The sequence below is a fragment of the Camelus bactrianus genome, chromosome 1 (assembly GCF_048773025.1).
Source record: "Camelus bactrianus isolate YW-2024 breed Bactrian camel chromosome 1, ASM4877302v1, whole genome shotgun sequence".
NCBI lineage: Eukaryota > Metazoa > Chordata > Mammalia > Artiodactyla > Camelidae > Camelus > Camelus bactrianus.
The window spans coordinates 63,305,093-63,323,963 of NC_133539.1; the positions used below are offsets into that span (position 1 = coordinate 63,305,093).

Below are 18,871 nucleotides of genomic sequence, written 5' to 3' on the forward strand. Positions count from 1 at the left end.
GTGGTTTGCCCAGGACTTGTACAGAAGGACTCTTATTTCTTGTCATCAAGATACTCCCAGCATTTTTGTTAATTCACCCCCTTTCAAAGGAGCTTATGCTTTTGGCTCATTGAACCCATGAACAACCACCTCCCTCCAATATTTAAAAGAAAAGACTTACTAAGCAGATCTCATCCCATCTTTACATGTGGACAAAGTTTTCCATTTTGTCTTTAGCTCCGCTTAGGACAGTACTGTTCCTCTTAAATATTAGTGATTTGGGAACAAGGTATGGTTCATTTTGGGTGTATTATCTGCTTTTCTCTTCTTCTAGCTTTGAAACATCTGCAGATTTCCTGTTTCTTTGTCCATATATTCTTTCCAGTCATTGAAAACGTTGAATAGATTAGGATTGAGGATAGAGCTTTGTGATCTTTTGTGGATTTACTAAGGGCTCAGTACCAAGCATTTCAGTGTGACGAATCCAGATACATTTGAAAGGATATAACAGTAACTATTCTGTTACTACTGTTGTTAATAAAGCTAACCCACAGAAAACTTGTTCTCTGCAGGCACCGCTTTCTGAGCACTTCCTTTGTTTTCTTCATTTAGTTTTCTCAGCAGCAGGTATAAGTGCTTATATCCTCAGCCAGTCTGGCTTCATCATTTGTCCTTTTCACCATTGTTTCACGTCTCTCCTGGAAGTCAGTGTCTTGCTGAAGTTTTTGAATATTTATCACTCTGTCGCTCAGCCCTGAGGCACCAGCTTGGTAGCGCAGTCAATCAGAAATGAAACAAGGATTCGTTTCCACATCTGTGGTATTCCCTGAACTGTCAACCAAGCAGTAGATTCCATCGGGAAATGGGACTTGTTTGCATGATCTGTTCTCAGGGAACCCTTGTTGCCTCATGTTGCTGACTGTCTTCTTTTTCAGGCTCACCAGCTAACTTGTGGAATTGTTTCTCTGTCAGATTCTGGGTTAACTGTGTGGTTTATGGAAGATATTCTTTCTTCCTTTTTCAAAGTTGAACCCCATTTATTCCTCCCAAGTCTTCTGAAATCTCTGTTACACATGATTTCCTAAATCATACCAGCTACTATTGTGATGTCGTATCTGTCATCTCATCTGTCACTTGAGTATCAAACATGAACTTGTTAAAAGAAGTTTGACAGTCACTGTTTCTCACCTATCTGAAGTTTGGTTCTTCCTCTACAATTGTGTGACATTTCTTATTTTAAAAAATAGGACACTTTTTTGAGTTGAGTACCTTAGTTTTCTCTTGGCCATCTGTTGAATTGCATCGTGTTTCCCAAAGATTGACTTTTCTGTTCTTTCTATTTTTGACAAAACTACTACAAATCCTTTTGTTGCCTTTGGCTTTTGTCCTGAAGCTAAACTGTGTCCAGCCTTCGTTCTCCTAATACACATCCCCGTTCAGTTCACATTCCTGGGTTCTGCCTCTTCCATATTTTTAAATGATACAGAAGAGCACACAGTGACTTCTTTACATTTGTTGCTCATTTATCATAGAAATTGCTTCTAATTCCATGTTTGTTTTCGAGTTGCCAAGCATGATAATGAAATTCTCTCTCTCTTCCCTGACATTTTAAGAAAAATACCTCCTTCCTAAAATGTAGGATTCCTGTTCAGCTGAGTTCCTCCTGTCCTCTTCTGTGGTGGCTACTCACTCTAACATTAGATTATTTGGAAATGATCCAAGGTTTGTATCACTTATAAATCCAAACCAGTTAACCCTTGTTGATACGAATTGGTGATACTGTAAATTGCCTAATTTCTACTTTGTTATCAGTACGAATTCAGAAGGATTGACACACCATGATTTTTACCTTTCTCTTCCCGAAGGAAATTGTTGGTTGGTGAACAGATTCCACACACGGAGTTGAGTTTTGTTGCTCTCAGTTTTCACACACAGGGACCTGTGCTCCACGGTGCTGTGATTTATTAAAGGCAGTTGTAAAAGAATAGCAGTTTCCTTAACTATGCAAACCACTGTCTTTAAAGCTGCAAATATAAAATGAAGCTCACATTACAAATTATACCCTTCTTGCTTTGTGCAGAGAAGAAAATGTTAAATGTTCTACTGTTAATGAGAACTGTTGTGTTTTACTGTACAGCCTATTGCAAAATAACGTACCGTCAAGGAATTCAGCTTGGCACAGGCTTTTTGAAACCCTTGCTTTCTTTTAATGGATAGAAGAGTTATCTGTTAGAAAATACATGTTATTTGTGCAAAGTTCAAATAATATAAAAATGTATAAAATGAAGGTCCACCACTCCAGAGGGCATCACTGTTGATAGTTTGGTTGTGTCCTTGGGCTTATGTGATCTCCTCCCTCTGTTCACCTTTTCCATTCTCCTTCATAGCTTTTCTTGCCCTTTGTTCGTCTCAGATAACCAGCTCTGAGTGTTTTCACCAGAGTGAAGAGTGCAGTTGTTAACACGCTTCTGGACTTTTGTGATTTCTGTTATTTCATCAGGACGAAGTAAACGGAGACACTGGAGAAGCCATCACAGCTGAGTCTGAAAACTCCAGTTGCGACGAGGCTGAAATTCCACATGATGAGACTGAACATCTCCAAGGCAGGGGTTCTGTCTCACTCAGTGAAGTTGCCAGCAGTGATGAAGAGGACAGTGTGTATGAGGACTGTCGCGAGGAGGAGGAAGATTGGCAGACGTGTTCGGAAGAGGGCAGCAACCCTGATGAGGAGGCCTGTGGCCAGAACTGGAATGAAAGTTGGACTGTGGATTCTGAGGCTCAAGGAAGGAAGACCCTGCAGAAGAGGCAAATACACAATTTTAGCCACCTGGTGTCAAAGCGGGAATTATTGGAGATCTTTAAGCAGCTACACTCTGGAAAGAAGGTGAAGGAGGGACAACTTACTGTTGGACTGGTAAGATGAACTATGTCGTAGAATTGTTACATGAGGGTCTTTATCCCCCATCCCTTGGTAGCCACACTGGAACCTGAGACCAGTCAGGCTCTGGCATCACAGGGGACATGGAGGGCCTCCTGTTACGCACAAGCAGAGCCCAGCTCCAAGAGTGACCTTTCTCAAGGCTCATACTGGTCACACCCTTGTTTATATTCATAATCCTCTGCAGTCTCCTTCCGGTTCAGCCCTACCTATCACATGACTTACCAGAGCTACTAGAATGAGAGGGCTTTTAAGGCTGTCCTCAGACTTCGGGTCCGATGTTCTTACCTTTGGATAGGCTTTTTAGATGAGGTCGGCTTTTGGCATCCTGTGATCCTTGCCAACTTACGCTGTAAACATTCCTTTGACTCTCTTCTAGGTGGGCTACCCGAATGTTGGTAAGAGTTCAACAATCAACACCATCATGGGCAACAAGAAAGTATCTGTGTCTGCCACACCTGGTCACACCAAGCACTTCCAGGTACTTCTGCAGCACCGGCCTCGTATTTCCTTCTCAGTCAGCTCCCCCCTCTGGGTATTTCCTGAAGTTCTTTGCCTCTTGTGTGCTGCTCTTCTTTCCCTTCCTGTGCCGTATGCCCAGCATGCACCTCTTCCTGTCTTTCAGACTCTCTATGTGGAACCTGGCCTCTGCTTATGTGACTGCCCAGGCCTGGTGATGCCGTCCTTCGTCTCTACCAAAGCCGAGATGATCTGCAGTGGAATCCTCCCGATTGACCAGATGAGAGACCACGTCCCACCTGTATCACTAATATCCTTGGTGCTGTGCTGATTTATTCTTACTTGTATAGCGGGGCTTGAGAAAACCTGAGTAATTAGACAGGGGAGGAAAAAAAGATCACTCCTTGCATAGTTATAAGGATTAGAAACAAAGACTGTGTGCTTCCTCTGCGAATTAGGATCATGTCAGAAATCTGCGGTGTGTGCATAGAGACAGGTGTGTCCTCTTTAAGGTCTATTTCAGAGATAATATTTTAAAAAGATTCATTTGGAAGTGATTATTGGTGCATAAGGCTTTGTTTTAAATTAAATGAGTAATTTTACTTCTCTGGAGAGGTGGAAAAATTTTGTCACAGAAGTGCTGAAAGACCGTGTTTTAAAAAGCATGTGTCAGACACCATGGGGAGGAGGGGGTCAGTTCAGAGGAATGGGTTCCTTGACCAGCTTACGTTTGCCAGAATATTCCGAGACATGTTTTAGAAGCTACCTATGGCATTGACATCATAAAGCCGAGAGAGGATGAAGATCCCCATCGACCTCCCACGTCAGAAGAACTGTTGACAGCTTATGGATGTGAGTTGTGACTTATTTTAAAACATGAACAAAAAATAACAGTATACTTACTGAGAGAAATACTCTGCAGAGATACAAATTCAAAACTTTTCCTTAGCAATTGTCATGTCATCTTCCAGGGCTGATATTTTTGTTGTCCTGTTGGTCTTGCCCACAAAGTGGCCTCCAGGTAGCTGACGTGATGGTGCTTTCAGGGTCCAACAGTAAAGGCAGCCAACTGCTACCCAAGTGATGTTTTACTTCAGTGTTAAGTACTTTTGAGAGTTAGAGCAGGAGATTCTCTCTGTCCCTTGCCTCTTCCCCAGGTCTGCCCATTCCTAACCTTCATCCCAGGAATCAGTGCTGAGAGAGACACATCTTCCCAGGCTCTCCTGGTCTCAGGCCCTTTCCTGTAGGAAGCCTAGCTGTGGGCAGTGATGAAAACTCCCACAGGGATCACAGGGTCTGTCCGGTTTCTAAAGAGAAAGCCCTTAGGACACTGACTGCTTTGATGGTACCCAAGTGTAGGCACGAGGGTTCTGCTCTGAGGCTATGTTGGCCTTTTCTGAAGTCTTTTTCCCTTAAAGGAAGAAAGGGGTTGTTCGGAAGAAAATGAATATACGTACCAGAGTGGGACAGGAGAGTTACAAGGGGGAATCAGAAGGGATAGGTGTCAGAGATTGGGGCAGAGCAGAGCTTGCTTCCCCTTCCAACAGTCCTGTGGGCCTTGTTTGACATTAAAATGAGGCCACAGCTCTCCCACCTGTTTTATCCCAATTCTACAGGGCAGTTATCTTTGCCTATCATTTGTCCAATTGATTGTGATTTACTTACCCTAAACACAAACTTTAAAGGTAATCTGGAGGTACTTGTATCTATCTAAAGAAATAGCGATGTTAACATTTCTATGCGTGTGTGGCTTGCCTTTAAAGAAGGTGCCCCCAGCTTGGAGGTCAGGTTGTTTGAGCATTTACTTCCAGAGAAAGCTTATTTGATATAAGCTTATTTGAAGAGGACAAATATTAAGTACTTACGGTAACACTTGCTATAGTCACAAAATCATAGGACAAGAAGAGGCCTTAAAGATTACCCCACATCTCATCCCCCTTTTCTTAAAACAAGTAACCTGAAGTCAGAGCACGAAATGACTTGCCCAGGGTGGTGCCTGGTCAGTGGCACAGCCTCAGTGAGAACCCAGATTTCCTAATCCAGACTTCTCCCCAGTGTGCTAGCCTGATGTATCACTGAATAAGAAAGCTTGCTCTATTGCTTTTGGTTTTGCCAGTAATATTGACAACATAGCATTCTGCAAGTCGCCTCCTTGAATAAATGTTCAGGTTCAAGAGATGGGAGAGGTAACTGGAGTAGAGAAAGATGTGTCTGTCACAGCATGGTGCTAGGTGGCTGCCAAGAGCTCAGAGGTAACAATATAGTCTGTTCTTCTGGATTATCAGATGTTTTATCATGCTAACCAAAATATTTTCTACATTGTTAACTGATTTTTTATTTTAAGGTATTTAAGATAAGAATTAAGTATGCATAGTGTGGTCATAGAAAAGGCTAGATTTCCATCACCTCAGTTGTCGCTGTTGGGATGTCTTCCAACTTAGGTTTTGCAAAATTCTTTTCTCCTCACAGATATGCGAGGGTTCATGACCGCCCATGGACAGCCTGACCAGCCCCGATCTGCACGCTACATCCTGAAGGACTACGTCAGCGTAAGCGAACCCTGCTTCTCGTTGGCTCTTGACTAAGCGACTTCTTTCTCCCCTCTTAGAGTGTGTGTTTAGGTAACAGCAGCCTGCTGGGTTGTAAAGGAGGTATTTTCTTGGTGATCCTGTGTTATAACTGGGGGTATATTCTTGATCCAGGGGAGCCAGCAGCATATAAATCATGGAAGTGACTGACATACTATGAAAGAGATGAAGGTCTCTTGAACACCTGTCGTCAGTGAGCATGACACAGTTCTGTCTCCGGCTCTTCCATCTCCTGCAGCCCTTGTCTCTCTTGCCGCTGTGTCACAGTACTCCTTGTGGTGCAGCTGTTCACACGCCCGTTCCCAGCGCTTGTCCAGTAACAGGAATAGCAATAGCTGACATGTATGTACTCAGAGCTAGCCCTGCTAGGAATAGTTCTAAACGCTTTACATTTGTCATCTCATTAAAAATACGTAAGTCTATACGGTATTATTGTCCTATTGTAAATGAGGACGTGCTAAACTTTGGGTTTTCCTCATCAGTAAAACAATTAATGGTACCTATCTCATGAGATCATTATGGGAAATAAATGAGAACAATGTGTGTGGAGACATACACACATACCACTAAGCTCAGAGCCTGGCGCATAATTAGCCAGTAATTTTTATGTATTATTAAAATGCATAATAATACTTCTTGCCACAAATAAGCGTTACAGGGCCCTAGTAATAGCTGGTTGTGAAGATTTCACTTTATTCCCTCCTCTTCTCAGTATGTCATCAGTGGCGCTCTGGGAGCATAAAAGTAAAAGAGCAGCCGTATCCTCTCTTTTTGAATTCAGGAAGGAAATAGTTAATAGAATATTCATATGGATAAAGTACTTACTCATTTACCATTTGTAAAGCTGTGGAGGATGGGGGAGATGAGTTACAAACCACCACAACGCTGAGAGTGTTTACGTTGGAACGAGGCAAACTTGCACCCAGTGAACAGCTGCCCCAGGCCCAGTGTCCCCATTAGTACAGTCACACTGTCCAGCTGTGTCCTGGCTTTTGTTTTGGAAAATATTCATCTTAAGTATAATCATATATGTGTACTGAAATAGACATTAAACAAGGTAGAACAGAGAAGTACCAGTTTCTTTCTAGTGTGGGGGCTGTGGGAAGAGCCAGGCTCTAGAACACTAAGGGTCAGCCTCAGGGTGTTAGTTAGGACTCTCAGTTGCAGTTTACCAAAACCCAACCCGGCTAGCTTAATCAAAAGGCAGAAAGTTCCGTCAGGGTGTGCCCAGCGGAGAGGCCTCCCCGGAGGGCTTTGATACAGATGGCCTTGAGGGTGCACTGTGATCACTTGGGTTGTGTTTGCAGGGGAAGCTCCTGTACTGTCACCCTCCCCCTGGAAGAGATCCCATGACCTTTCAGCATCAGCACCAGCGACTCCTAGAGAACAAAGCAAATGGTGGTGAAATTAAAATGCAGCTGAGCGGAAATAAAAGAGCAAATCAGATTGAAAATGTAGTGGACAAAACTTTTTTCCATCGAGTAAGTTTTAAAGTTTTTCTTTAACTTCTGATCCAACACATTTTGTATAACAGCTTTATCCAAATATTCACATACCATAAAATCCACCCTTTTAAAAAGTACACAATTCAGTTTATGGTATATTCTCAGAGTTGTGTGACCATCACCACTGTCTAACTTTAGAATGTTTTTATCACTCCTAAAAGAAACCCTGTACCAGTTAGCATTCACACCCCATTCCCCCAGCCCCTGCCAACTACTGATCTACTTTCTCTGTAAAGGGATTTGTCTCTTCTGGTTGTTTCATATAAATGGAGTCATACAATATGTGGTCCTTTGTGACTGGCTTCTTTAACAGCCTAAGGGCTTCAAGGTTCATCCATGTATCAGTACTTTCTTTCTTTTTATTGCCAAGTAACAGTACATTGAGCGGCTATACCACGTTTATCCTTTTATTAGTTGATGGACATCTGGATTGTTTTTACTTTTTGTCTATTATGAATAATGCTGTTTTTGTATGGACATGTATTTCATTTCTCTTGGGTATATACTTAGGAGTGGGGTTGCTGGGTCATGTGGAAACTCTATGTTTAACAGTTGAGGTCCTGCCAAACTTTCCAAAGTGGCTACGTCATTTACATCCCCCCCAGCAATGGACGAAGGTCCTAATTTCTCCTCATCCTTGCCACACTACAGAAAGGAAGTAATATTTAAGCTGGACTTTGAGGAACAAATAAAAATGTGCCAGTTGGAGGAAGTGGTGAGGGCCAGATTTCCAGGCAGAAGGAGTAACATGATCAAAGGCAAAAAGATATGGGAGTATAGGTTTTATCAGTAAAGAGCCCGTGTCGTAGGTGGCCTTGTGTGCCACGTGAGGGAATATGACCTTGATTCCCCAGGCTACAGGGGACCATCAAGATCTGTGAGGGCAGGACTGGAAGGATACATGACCAGAGAGCTCTGAGATGTTCTGCTATGAATGTGGATGCTGGATCCGAGGAGTCTTGCAGTGGTGCAGTGACAGCTGATGAACACCTAGGGTGGAGCAGTGCAGGTGGAGAGGAGGGGAAAGATGTACAAATTTCTAGGGGCTGGAATCCACAGAACTTACTGTGCATGTCAGATAAGGAAGACAGAGTGTGTACCATCTTGGAGGCTGGCCAGATTTTTATACCACTGCCAAGCAATAGAGAGTCAATTTCTAACTGGGTTGTGGCAGGTTGAATTTTGATAACAAGTTAGAGGTTTCCCAAGAAGAGCTGATATTACGAATCTAGTCATAGATGGTGTTTGAAGCTCTGGGACTAACAGAGTTAAGGACAGAGAGACTAAACTGAAGACAAAACTCTGAGAAACTTACCATTTAAGGAATGGGGAGAGAAAGAGGACCGGGGAGAGATGGAAGTCCACTGTCTCGGAGTTCTCCATAGACAGCACTGTGCGTATCCTCTAAAGGAGACTGCTGACACTGCAAATAATTTCTCTTATTTCCTAGGAAAATGTGAGAGCTTTGACCAAAGGAGTCCAGGCTGTGATGGGCTACAAGCCTGGGAGTGGCCTGGTGACAGCAGCTACTGTGAGCTCTGAGAGAGGGCCTGGGAAGCCCTGGAAAAAACATGGCAACAGAAATAAAAAAGAGAAAAGTCGTAGACTCTACAAGCACCTGGATACGTGAACTTGGGCTGCAACAGAAATGGTATCTGCATTGTGCATCTGTGGTGCTGTAGGGGGGGCCTGCCCTGGGGATGCGCACCCACACCCAACAGCCAGTGTCGAGACCAGGGGCTCCTCGGAGGACCGGCTCTGACAGTTAGTCATCTCGGAGCCGCAGAAACCTGCTCCTCCAGAAGGCTGGACTTAAGATGAGGGAATGAATGGTGTATATTTACTTATGAAAACTTGTATGCAAATACGTAGTCATTTGTAAATTGGGAGTTTTTTGAAAAGACATTAAAATTAAATTGTCACTTAATGGATTTTTTTTTTGGTTCTTGTAGATACATTGCTGTTTGGACATTTCACATTCTTTAAATGATTTTAATTTGCCAAAACGTGGCTGGGACTTCAGGTGGGTTTTTTGAGTGCGTTATTAGATTTGTGATTCTCAGCCTCACACACCTCACACACACCCAGCACACACCCCGGATATGGCAGAAGGCATATCGGATCTTGGAATAAGGGCTGGCATGGGTAATTTTTAAAAGCCACTGGAGACCGTGAGCCTCTATTGAAAATGATCGTCAGCTTCCCAAATGAGGATGCCTCAAAAAGGGAATTTCTATTTTCCCCTTTGCTTCTGCCCAGAATGTGTCTTGTTCAGCATCCTTGCAATTGTTGTAAGTGTCCCCACCCTTGTTGTACGGGTTAGTACTTTAGACTTACCAGGTACAGTCATCAGCATTCTCATTTTCTTGTTTTGAAATTTTTCCCAGTATTTTGTTACAAGAAATATACCTAGTCATATTTTGTTACAAGAAATATACCTAGTCACGGTAGAACCTGCTATACATCTGTCACTTGTTTACTCTTCAGGCAATAAGAAAGAGGTTGAGGTTTTTCTCAAGAAGCCAATAGTGACGCATGTTTTCTTTGATGGGTAAACAGGAAAATTTGGCAGCAGGTCAGAAATCTACTCCGTGCCACCTTGTTTTACCAGCCCTTTCCCCTCTTCAGTCTCTGCAGACAAGTGAGGAAATCAGTTAAAATGTCCATGCTCAATAGTCATTTGTTACCTTCTGTGTTCAACATACCACATACCAGTTGAGGGGGAGAGACCGTACAGGAAGGGAAGGTCTTGCTTTCCTGAGACTCCAGTATAAAGAAGAAATGACAACCATTTTGAGCATTTAAAAGCAAAGGGCCTTGTGTTAGCAAAAAGTGTCCCCACAGAGTAGACCCTGAATACAATGTTTGAATGTTTCACTGGAGTGTATATGTGTACAGAAAGTGCACTATCCTAAGTATACAGACAGCTGAATTCTCACAAATGACCCACCGATGCAACCAGCACACTGATCGAGGCCCAGAGCGTGGCCAGCACCCCACCTAACCCTCTCCAGGGTATCTGCTATTTTGCCCTTTTCAGTTGATTTTCTACTACATGTGAACAGAACGCAGTACTTTTAAGTATCAGCCCTCTTTAATCAAATACTGTGAGAGGCATCCGTATTCTCACATATCAGAAACAATAAATTGTTCATTCTCGTTGCCGTATATTAGTATATGGTGTGAATACATCACAGTTTATCTGTTCGAACATTGATGCACATGTGGATGTTTTGCAGGTTTGGGGTTTTTGATAACTGTCTAATTAATAAACTTTACCCTTTAGACCAGTTTTAGGCTCACAGCAAAATTAACGGCAGAGTACAGAGAGTTCCCGTGTACCCCTGTCCCACATGTGCACGGCCTCCCCTGCTGTCAGCATCCCGCATCACAGTGGTTCACTTGTTCTAACGGATGGACCTACACTGACACATCCTTATCACCCAGTGGGTTTTGGTTTTTGAAAATAGTGTTGCCATGCACTGTGATACAGTGCTGTTCAATAGAGCTTTGCTCTGAAGGAAATGTTCTATAATCTGTGCTGTCCACTAGGTACATCCAGCCATATGTGACTATTAAGCACCGAGTATGTGGCTGGTGACATCTTCAGACGTTAACCACTAAAGGTTAACTGCTAACTCCTGCCTGACCCAACAATCAAAGGTCGGAATGGTGAGATTCTTTTCAGGGTCGGGAAGAGAACAGCAGTGGATTTCACATTTATGATGAATTATAAAATGAATTCTAAAACATTGAATTTTTTAAGGGATTCTTGAGTCCACAATAATATTCATAAAAGGAAAAGGAAGGGAAACTTTTTTACAAAAAACAACAACACAGTGAAAAAATGTAGATGGAATGTTAGAATTTTGTAACCATCAACAAAATCATGGATTCAGGCAAAGATCACCAGTGGCTGCTGAAAGCACTAAGTGAAAGGACCCTGTGGAACTATACAGTCACATCCTTTTAAGACTCACCCACCCCTTACTTATTAAATTCAAAGGGAAAGTGTTTTCTACAGTGGAGCGATCTGGCAGATACCACCTTAACCAAGTGATCAAACTCAGCCTCACCAGCGGAACGCCAGCCTGGCGTTCTGTACCTCCCGATGCAGTGTTAGGGAGCACACAGCAGCACCTTGTATTGCTTTTGCAGAAGCATTTACCCTCAGTCTAACCACGAAGAAACAACTAGGTGATTCTAAATCTGAGACAAGGGACCTGGACTAAGAGACACACAACTAAATGAATGAATCCTGAATTGAAAACAACAACACTATACTGGACATTATTGGGACAATTGAGTAAATTTTAATATGGATTACATTTTTTTTCTTCCAGTTTTACTGAGATATGACTGACATACAGCACTGTATAAATTTAAGGTATACAGCATAATGATTTGATTTACATATGTCTTGAAGTGATTATCACAATAAGTTTAATGAATATCATCTCATACAGGTAAAAAATTAAAGAAACAGAAAAACTTCTTGTGATGAGAATTCTTAGGACTTACTCTCATAACAACTTTCACACATAAGATAAAACAGTGTTAATTATATTTATCCTGTGTACATTACATCCCTAGTACTTATCTATCTTACATCTGGAAGCTTGTACTTTTTGTCGACTGTCATCCATTTCCCCCTCCTCCACCCTGGGATTACACATTAGATAAGAATATTTTATCAGCGTAATAAAAGTGTGTTATGTTGGAGAATATCCTTGGAGACACATGCTGATGCATTTTGGGGTAAAATACCTGCAGTTTCAAATGGTTCTGAGTGGAGTGAGAGAGAACAAATCCGCAAAATGTTAACACCTGGTGAACCTAGGTGGGTATTCTTTCACTCTTTTGTGGTTTTGAAATTTTTCAAAATAAAAAATTAGGGCTTGAGGTGTCATAAGAGTAGACAGTTAAGGGCCCAGGAGCCGTTCAGAAGCCCGGATAGAATTGTACCGAAAGACAGTAGAATCAGTTATTACAATTAACAGGACCATGCAGAACTCCTGTCTTTTTTGGCTTTTGGGAAGTGGGGTTATCCAGCTCCCTCCCATATTGGCACATAGGAACTTGGCAGGATGCTGGTTTCTCTCTGAATGGCAAACTGCAGTGAGAACTTACATTTCTCTTTAATTATTTCAATGCAAATATTCAAGTACTGAATTCGATTTAGTTGGCTCTTTACTTATTTTTTTAACAGAGATAGTGGGGATTGAACTCAGGACCTCGTGCATGCTAAGCATGCACTCTACTACTGAGCTATACCCACCCTGACAGTTGGCTCTTTAAAAGGTGAGCTGCTTTGTTTTAAAGCCCCTTTAAAGAAGGACTTTCCTTGCTGTAACATTTCAACATCTGTCAGTTTGATTAACGCTTGCCCAGCTCCTGAGCATCTTAAAGTGACTTTCGGCAACCAGATGTTATTAATAAGGAACTTGAGGGGGAAAAAGTAAAGAAATCTTCACAAGATCATACAGCGTGTTGACAAGAGTTTTAAATAGAACCCAAGATCCCAGCAGTCCTACCACCTGCTTCTGTCACGACACCCCAACATGTCCACAATGGGACTGATGAAGATTTGGAAAGGCCAGTATTTCAAAATGCATTCTCTTAGAATTAACTTCTCTGTATTTATAGCGGGTAAATCAAGCTGACAGTAGAGCTCTTTGTGTGTGTGTGTGTGTGTGTGTGTGTGTGTGATTGTTTGAGGAGTAGCCACAAGCCCTTCCTCTGAATAATGCACTTTATGAGAACACTGGCAGGAGGCAATGTGTTCTCACGAGAGAAAAGCTGTTGAGTGAGCTGCAGGTCTGTTCTCCAACCACCCTCTCCCACCCCACCCCCACCCACGCCATCCCTGCCCCAGGCAGCTGGGATTTATGGCCCGATTGGCTGCCAGCTCCTGCAGGACCGCCCAGCCCGCGGAGGCCCTTTCCTTCTTCAGGACAATGCCCGTGGAGCTTCTGCCAACAGGAGACGCTTAGGAGCTGTGGAGGGAGGGTGTGTGTTATAGTACTCTTGTTAGTTTTTCTTTCCGGCAAACTCGGGACCATGGCCAAAAAACATTAGTTTCTGGGCCTCAGAGGAGCCTGATAAAGGAACTGATTCACTTTCTGAATGTGGAGAGCCCTATGGAAGGTACTGGGAGAATTGGCGGGGGAGGGGGGGTCCTATTGGCCCGGAGGGAGTTGATTAGAATGCATCATCCCCCGACAGGATGAAGTCCTGGTTCCCTTCCGACAGACCAGGCGGAGACCAGGCGGAGACTGCGTCTCTAGCCCACCTCGTATCTGCACTGCAGCACCCCTGCTATTGCCTGCACCCCCAGGCCGCGCTCTTCCCACCTCCAGGAGCACCTTTGCAGGACTGGTGCCATGGCCTCATCACCAAAAGCAAACTTACCCTCCAAAGCCCAGTTCATGCATTTCTTGAAAGCCTTCCCGAACATACCCACACACCCAATGTTATACATCATCAAAGCATTTTCAATATGCTCTAACATACATATCACATTTTCACAGCCTGTTAAAAACCAATATTTTCATCAGTAAATATTTTCCTTACTATGTGCCAGGCACTGAGCTGGGGAGACAGATAAGAACTAAACAACCCTGGCTGCAAGGCGCTCACAGCCTGGTAGAAAGACAACACTCATTGCGTTTGAGAGGTGCCCTAACGGAGGAAAAGGGCAGTTGCCCGGCTGTCCCCACACCTCCACCCCTTGGACCAGGATGCCCAATCACCTGTGTAGGGAAGACCACCAAGGAGCAGCTTTGAGAGGGAAAATTGCCAGTTTGGTTTTAGACCTGTTCAGTTAAGACATGCAAGTGAAAATGTCACATAGGCAGTTACATATGTGTCTAAAGTTTGGGATCTCTGACCTGCAGATAGCTCATTCGGGAGGCACGGCAGAGACAGGGATCGTAGTTAAAGCCCGAAGACAGATGCTCCTGGCACGTGGTGGAGAGAAGAGAGCTCTGTGTCTCCCTCCAGGAGGTGACCTTCCTCTTCACATTTTCTCTGGACCATTTTTTGTAGTGCAGCTGAGGCTCTCCCTGGGAAAGATGGTAACAATAATAATTGCCACTGTTGACACGTGCCAGATGCTTTATCTGCAGGGTTTCTAATAACCACAGTGACTCTAAGGCAGGTACTCATTCTTAGTTTACAGGTAAGAATACTCATGTGCAGAGAGGGTCAGGGCTTTGTCCCAATCACAGCTGTACGGAAGCAGAGTGTGAATTCCACTCCAAGATTTTCCAAAACCCCCATCTGCCCATTGCATTGTCCTAGGAGCCAAAATATCCAGTGTCAAGGAACAGCTCTCCCCTCAGCTTCTCCACCCCCCACTGAGGGCCATCTCATAAGCTAGTGATCCTCGTAAGACTTTCCCTAGCAGCTTGTGAAAAGCAATTGCAGTTGACTAAATAATGGCCCCGAAAGATATCAAGTCCTGATCCTTGGAACCTGTAAGTGCTACCTTATATGGAAAAAAGGTCTTTGCAGGTGTGATTAAGTTAAGGATCTCGAGCCAGGAAGATTATCGTGGATTATCTGAGTAGGCTACAAATGCAATCACAGTGTCTTGATAGAAGGCAGAGGGAGATTTAACACGGAGAAGAGCAGGAGGCAATGAAGCCAGAGAGGCAGAGACTAATCAGAGTGATGCAGCCATAAGGCAAGGAGCACGGCCGCCACCAGAAGCCCGAAGAGTCAGGACAAGAAACAGCTGCTCCGCCAGAGCCCCCCGGGAGAGGCCGCCCTGCCAATGCCTTGATTTCGGTCCAGTGAAACTGCTGTCAGGCTCCTGGCCTCCAGAACTGTCAGGGAATACATTTCTGTTGTTTTAAATCACTAAATTTTGGATGACTTATCTCAACAGCCCTAGGAAACGAATCCATGAAGATGCCAAGAACATACACCCAGAGAGGTGGACTCGGTAGGTCTGCTTTTTGACAGGCAGCCAGAGTGATTCTGACACCGACAATCCATGGACCACACAACCCCAACTGCTCGGGCAGGGGGCTTGTAGGACTTACACCCTTAAACTGGGGGTTTGTAGTCTGGAGTCTATTCTGCCATGGAATCCATAGATGAATTTCAGGGGTTCCATAAATTCTTCAAGGTTATGCAAGAAATTGTGTGGGTGGGCTTACAAGTTTGTGTTCTTCAGGGATAAGATTTTCTTCAGATTCTCAGAGGAGTCACAGAAAAGGTGGAGAATTTACTGCTCTAAGAAAAAGACATCAAGGTCTGTCAACCTGGTTCAGGGTAGGTGAGGAGGACTGAGCAATTTTTAAATGAGGCCCACCTCCCCAGGGTTATGCTGAGGGAGAGGGGAGCTGTAATAAAGACTGAATCAAGCTAAGTAGTGGTATCTTCAAGGCGAAACAAAACTGAGAGTATCAGGCAACCTTAGGGCCTGGTGAGAGAGTGACACAAGACTGCATGGGGCGTGTCCTCACTTTATTGAGATAATTAGTGGAATAGATTATCTTTAGAGAGATAAACCTTTGGGAGCAATTGGTAGGCAGTGTCCAGAGGAACCGAAGATCTGGGCAGTACCAGTCAGCATCCACTGGGGATCATGGTAGAGGTGACCATTTGTAAGCACAGAGGACATCCACCAAAAAAGCCCTCAAAGAACCAAAAGGCAGAGCTTTCAGACTAGGGGTATTTATTGTTTACAGACTATGAGAAACGTGGGTTACATATATTTTTCCTTTTAATTTAACCCTTTAATCTTGTCTTAGTTGGCATTCATTTTATATTTCTCCATCTTAATCATTTTATTATTTGAATTTTGGTCCCTTTTTTAAAAAACTTTTTTTTTTGTATTTTTTGTTTGTTTGTTTTTTGTCTGGGGGGGGGAATTAGGTTTATTATTTATTTTTAATGGAGGCACAGGGGATTGAACCAAGGACCTCATGCATACTAGGCATGCACTCTACCATTGAGCTATATACCCTCTCCCTAATAACATATTTTAATTTTACTTTTATTTAATCAATTTATTGTTTAATATCTCTTTATTCTACTGCACTGTAAGCTCCTCGAAAGTAGGGACCATATCTGTTTTTCTCAACAATGTGTCCCCAGCTCCCAGCACAATGCCTGACACATAGTGTTTCATTTCTCCTGTGAGTGGTCATAACTTTTTAAAATGAACAAACCAGTAAAATAGCACAGCCACTTTGGAAAACAGTCCAGTAGTTCCTCAAAACCTGAAACACAGAGGTCACCATGGGACCCAGCAATTCCACTCCTAGGTATATGCCCAAGAAAATTGAAAACCTATGTCCACACAAACACTTGTACACAAATGTTCATAGCAGCAGTATTCATAATAGCAAAAAAATAAAAACAACCCAAATGTCCATTAACTGATGGATGGATAATTAAAATGTGATACATCGACACAATGGATTATTTTTCAGCCATGAAAAGAAATGACATACTGATACATGCTACAACATGGATGAACCTTAAAAACATGCTAAGTGAAAGAAGTTAGTCACAAAAGGTCACCTCCTGGATGATTCCATTTATAAGGAATGTCCAGCATAGGCAAATCCGGAGAGACAGAGGTAGATGTGTGGTTGCTCATGGTTGGGAGTGCTTGAGGCGGATGGAGAGTAATTGCTAATGGGTACTAGATTTGGGGGTAGGTAATGAAGATGTTCTAAAATTAGATAATGGTGGTGGTTGCACAACTCTGGATATACTAAAAACCTTTGAATTGTACACTTAAAAAGGTGAATTTTGTGCTATATGAATGAGAGCTCAGTAAAACTATTTTTAGATAAAAAAGAAACGATAGTCAAGTCCTTCTTTAAGAAAAGTTATTAAAATCAACAAGGAAAACTTGAAATTAGTTTGTTTTCAAGAAAAACAGCTCCGTGTACTTGAATTGAATGGCAGTGTGGCTGGATGGGAGGGGACAGATTGCAAAAATCACGGGGCTCCCTCGCTGCGGGGGGTCGCCGTCTAGGATGACTTCCAGAGCCCAGCTTGGACAGCTGAGCCAGGGCAGAGGGTGCAGCTACAGCCTCGGAAAAAAGGGTGAGAGAGGATGTAGCGGGGTGCGTTTGATCCCTCCTTCCCGGCCTCCCATTGCACCCTTTGTATGGTGCCATTTTAACCATCAGGAACCAGGCCCCGCTCATCTTGGGATCCCCAGGGCCCAAGCGGCTCCCCAGGCGTGAAGTATATACTGTTTGGTTCAGAAAATGTGGTGGATTAATGAACAAAGTGCCTCACAGAGAGCCGGCAGGTCACTGCATTCCGCTCCGACCGCCAGGTTTGGGGAGTGGTGACAGCCAAGGGGTCCGCGGGAGCCGCGCCGCCGCTGTCCCGGGGCGGGGGCCGCAGTCTTTGTGCAGAGGTTGCTCACGGCTCCCGCCGCTGGGGGGCGGCCTCCCGCCCGCCGACCCCCGACAATAGCGCGAGGGGTGGGGAGCCGCGCGGGCCCGGAAACTTTTCCCTGGTGTCTTGGTCGCCGCCCGTCCGGGCCCCGGAGCGCCCATCTCCCGCCAGCGCTCCGTGCGCTCGGCCGGGGCCGCCGCGGCGGGACGCAACCAAAGAAGGGGGCGCGGGGCTGCAGGGCCCGGGGCTGCGGACAGCTCGGGAGGTCTCCGGTCACGCGGAGGCGCGGGCACGGGACCGGGCGGAGCCGAGCCAGCCATGGAGGAGGCGCCCAGCCCCGCGCCCGAGCCCGCGCTCTGGTACTGGGACTACCTGGACCGCTGCTTCGCTCGCCACCGCGTCTGCATCTCCTTCGGCCTGTGGATCTGCGCCTCCTCGTGCTGGATCGCCGCCCACGCGCTGTAATGGGGACCGAGACCGTGCGGCGCCGGGGAGGGGGCCGGGTCGGCCGCGGGGGGCCAGGGGCGCTGCCGCCTGCTAACTCCCTCTTGGAAACCTATGGGGAAGAGGGCAGGAAGGGAGGAGGCAGCACAATTCTAGGATAGGAAGGAACATTTTGCTGTCGACTGAAATCAGATATTTCTTTCCGGATTCCACGCACGGGGAGGCTGGGCGGGGAGGCAGCAGGAGGATGCTGGGTGGTGCAGAGGACGGGGCCGTGGACTGAAAGCCACCAGACCCGGGTTCTATTGTCAGCCTTTCCCCATTGACTGGCCGTGTCAGCTGGGCAAGCTATGAAATCCCTGGGCCTCCTTTTCCTCACGTAAACTCCGGCTGGCTGGGAGGATCAAATGCGTTAGTACTGGTAAAGCTCTTTAAGCACTATTATTATTGCTCCAGCTCTGCCACCAACGCTTGGCAGCGGGTGAGGACATCCGACAAGTCTCTCGATGTTTCTGGCCTCAATTTACCCAAAGACCTCATAGCTGGGAAGTAGGGAGGCGATTATCTGACTCTGACCAGACTTT

General features: G+C 44.7%; 2 protein-coding genes and 1 long non-coding RNA gene across 11 annotated transcripts in view; 2 read left to right on the forward strand and 1 right to left on the reverse strand.

The window, feature by feature from the left end:
- Nucleotides 1–10,628, forward strand: part of LSG1 (large 60S subunit nuclear export GTPase 1) — a 22,840-nt gene extending 12,212 nt beyond the window's left edge. Inside the window, exons 8-15 of the mRNA XM_010959282.3 lie at nucleotides 2,480–2,893; nucleotides 3,297–3,398; nucleotides 3,543–3,686; nucleotides 4,105–4,228; nucleotides 5,846–5,925; nucleotides 7,272–7,445; nucleotides 8,920–9,120; nucleotides 9,422–10,628. Of these exons, the coding sequence (XP_010957584.1) occupies nucleotides 2,480–2,893; nucleotides 3,297–3,398; nucleotides 3,543–3,686; nucleotides 4,105–4,228; nucleotides 5,846–5,925; nucleotides 7,272–7,445; nucleotides 8,920–9,099 (1,218 nt within the window). The 3' untranslated portion in view covers nucleotides 9,100–9,120; nucleotides 9,422–10,628. The remainder of the gene's footprint in view (nucleotides 1–2,479; nucleotides 2,894–3,296; nucleotides 3,399–3,542; nucleotides 3,687–4,104; nucleotides 4,229–5,845; nucleotides 5,926–7,271; nucleotides 7,446–8,919; nucleotides 9,121–9,421) is intronic.
- Nucleotides 1–18,772, reverse strand: part of LOC123618116 (uncharacterized) — a 22,870-nt gene extending 4,098 nt beyond the window's left edge. The window contains exons 1-6 of one of the 3 annotated variants that reach the window (XR_006726503.2): nucleotides 18,216–18,772; nucleotides 14,360–14,533; nucleotides 4,280–7,343; nucleotides 3,206–3,742; nucleotides 2,137–2,773; nucleotides 33–2,003 (exon numbers count right to left, since the gene is read on the reverse strand). This is a non-coding gene — a long non-coding RNA (uncharacterized LOC123618116). Of the gene's footprint in view, nucleotides 1–32; nucleotides 2,774–3,205; nucleotides 3,743–4,279; nucleotides 7,344–14,359; nucleotides 14,534–18,215 lie in introns of those variants that run through there. The other 2 variants (XR_006726502.2, XR_006726504.2) reach the window with 2 other exon arrangements.
- TMEM44 (transmembrane protein 44) overlaps nucleotides 17,554–18,871 on the forward strand; it is a 34,876-nt gene continuing 33,558 nt past the window's right edge. For 2 of the 7 annotated variants that reach the window (XM_010959285.3, XM_045519816.2), the window contains exon 1: nucleotides 17,582–18,304. In XM_010959285.3, coding sequence (XP_010957587.1) covers nucleotides 18,162–18,304 — 143 coding nt within the window. In that variant the 5' untranslated portion in view covers nucleotides 17,582–18,161. Of the gene's footprint in view, nucleotides 18,305–18,871 lie in introns of all 7 variants that reach the window. The other 5 variants (XM_045519815.2, XM_010959283.3, XM_074365684.1 and 2 more) reach the window with 4 other exon arrangements.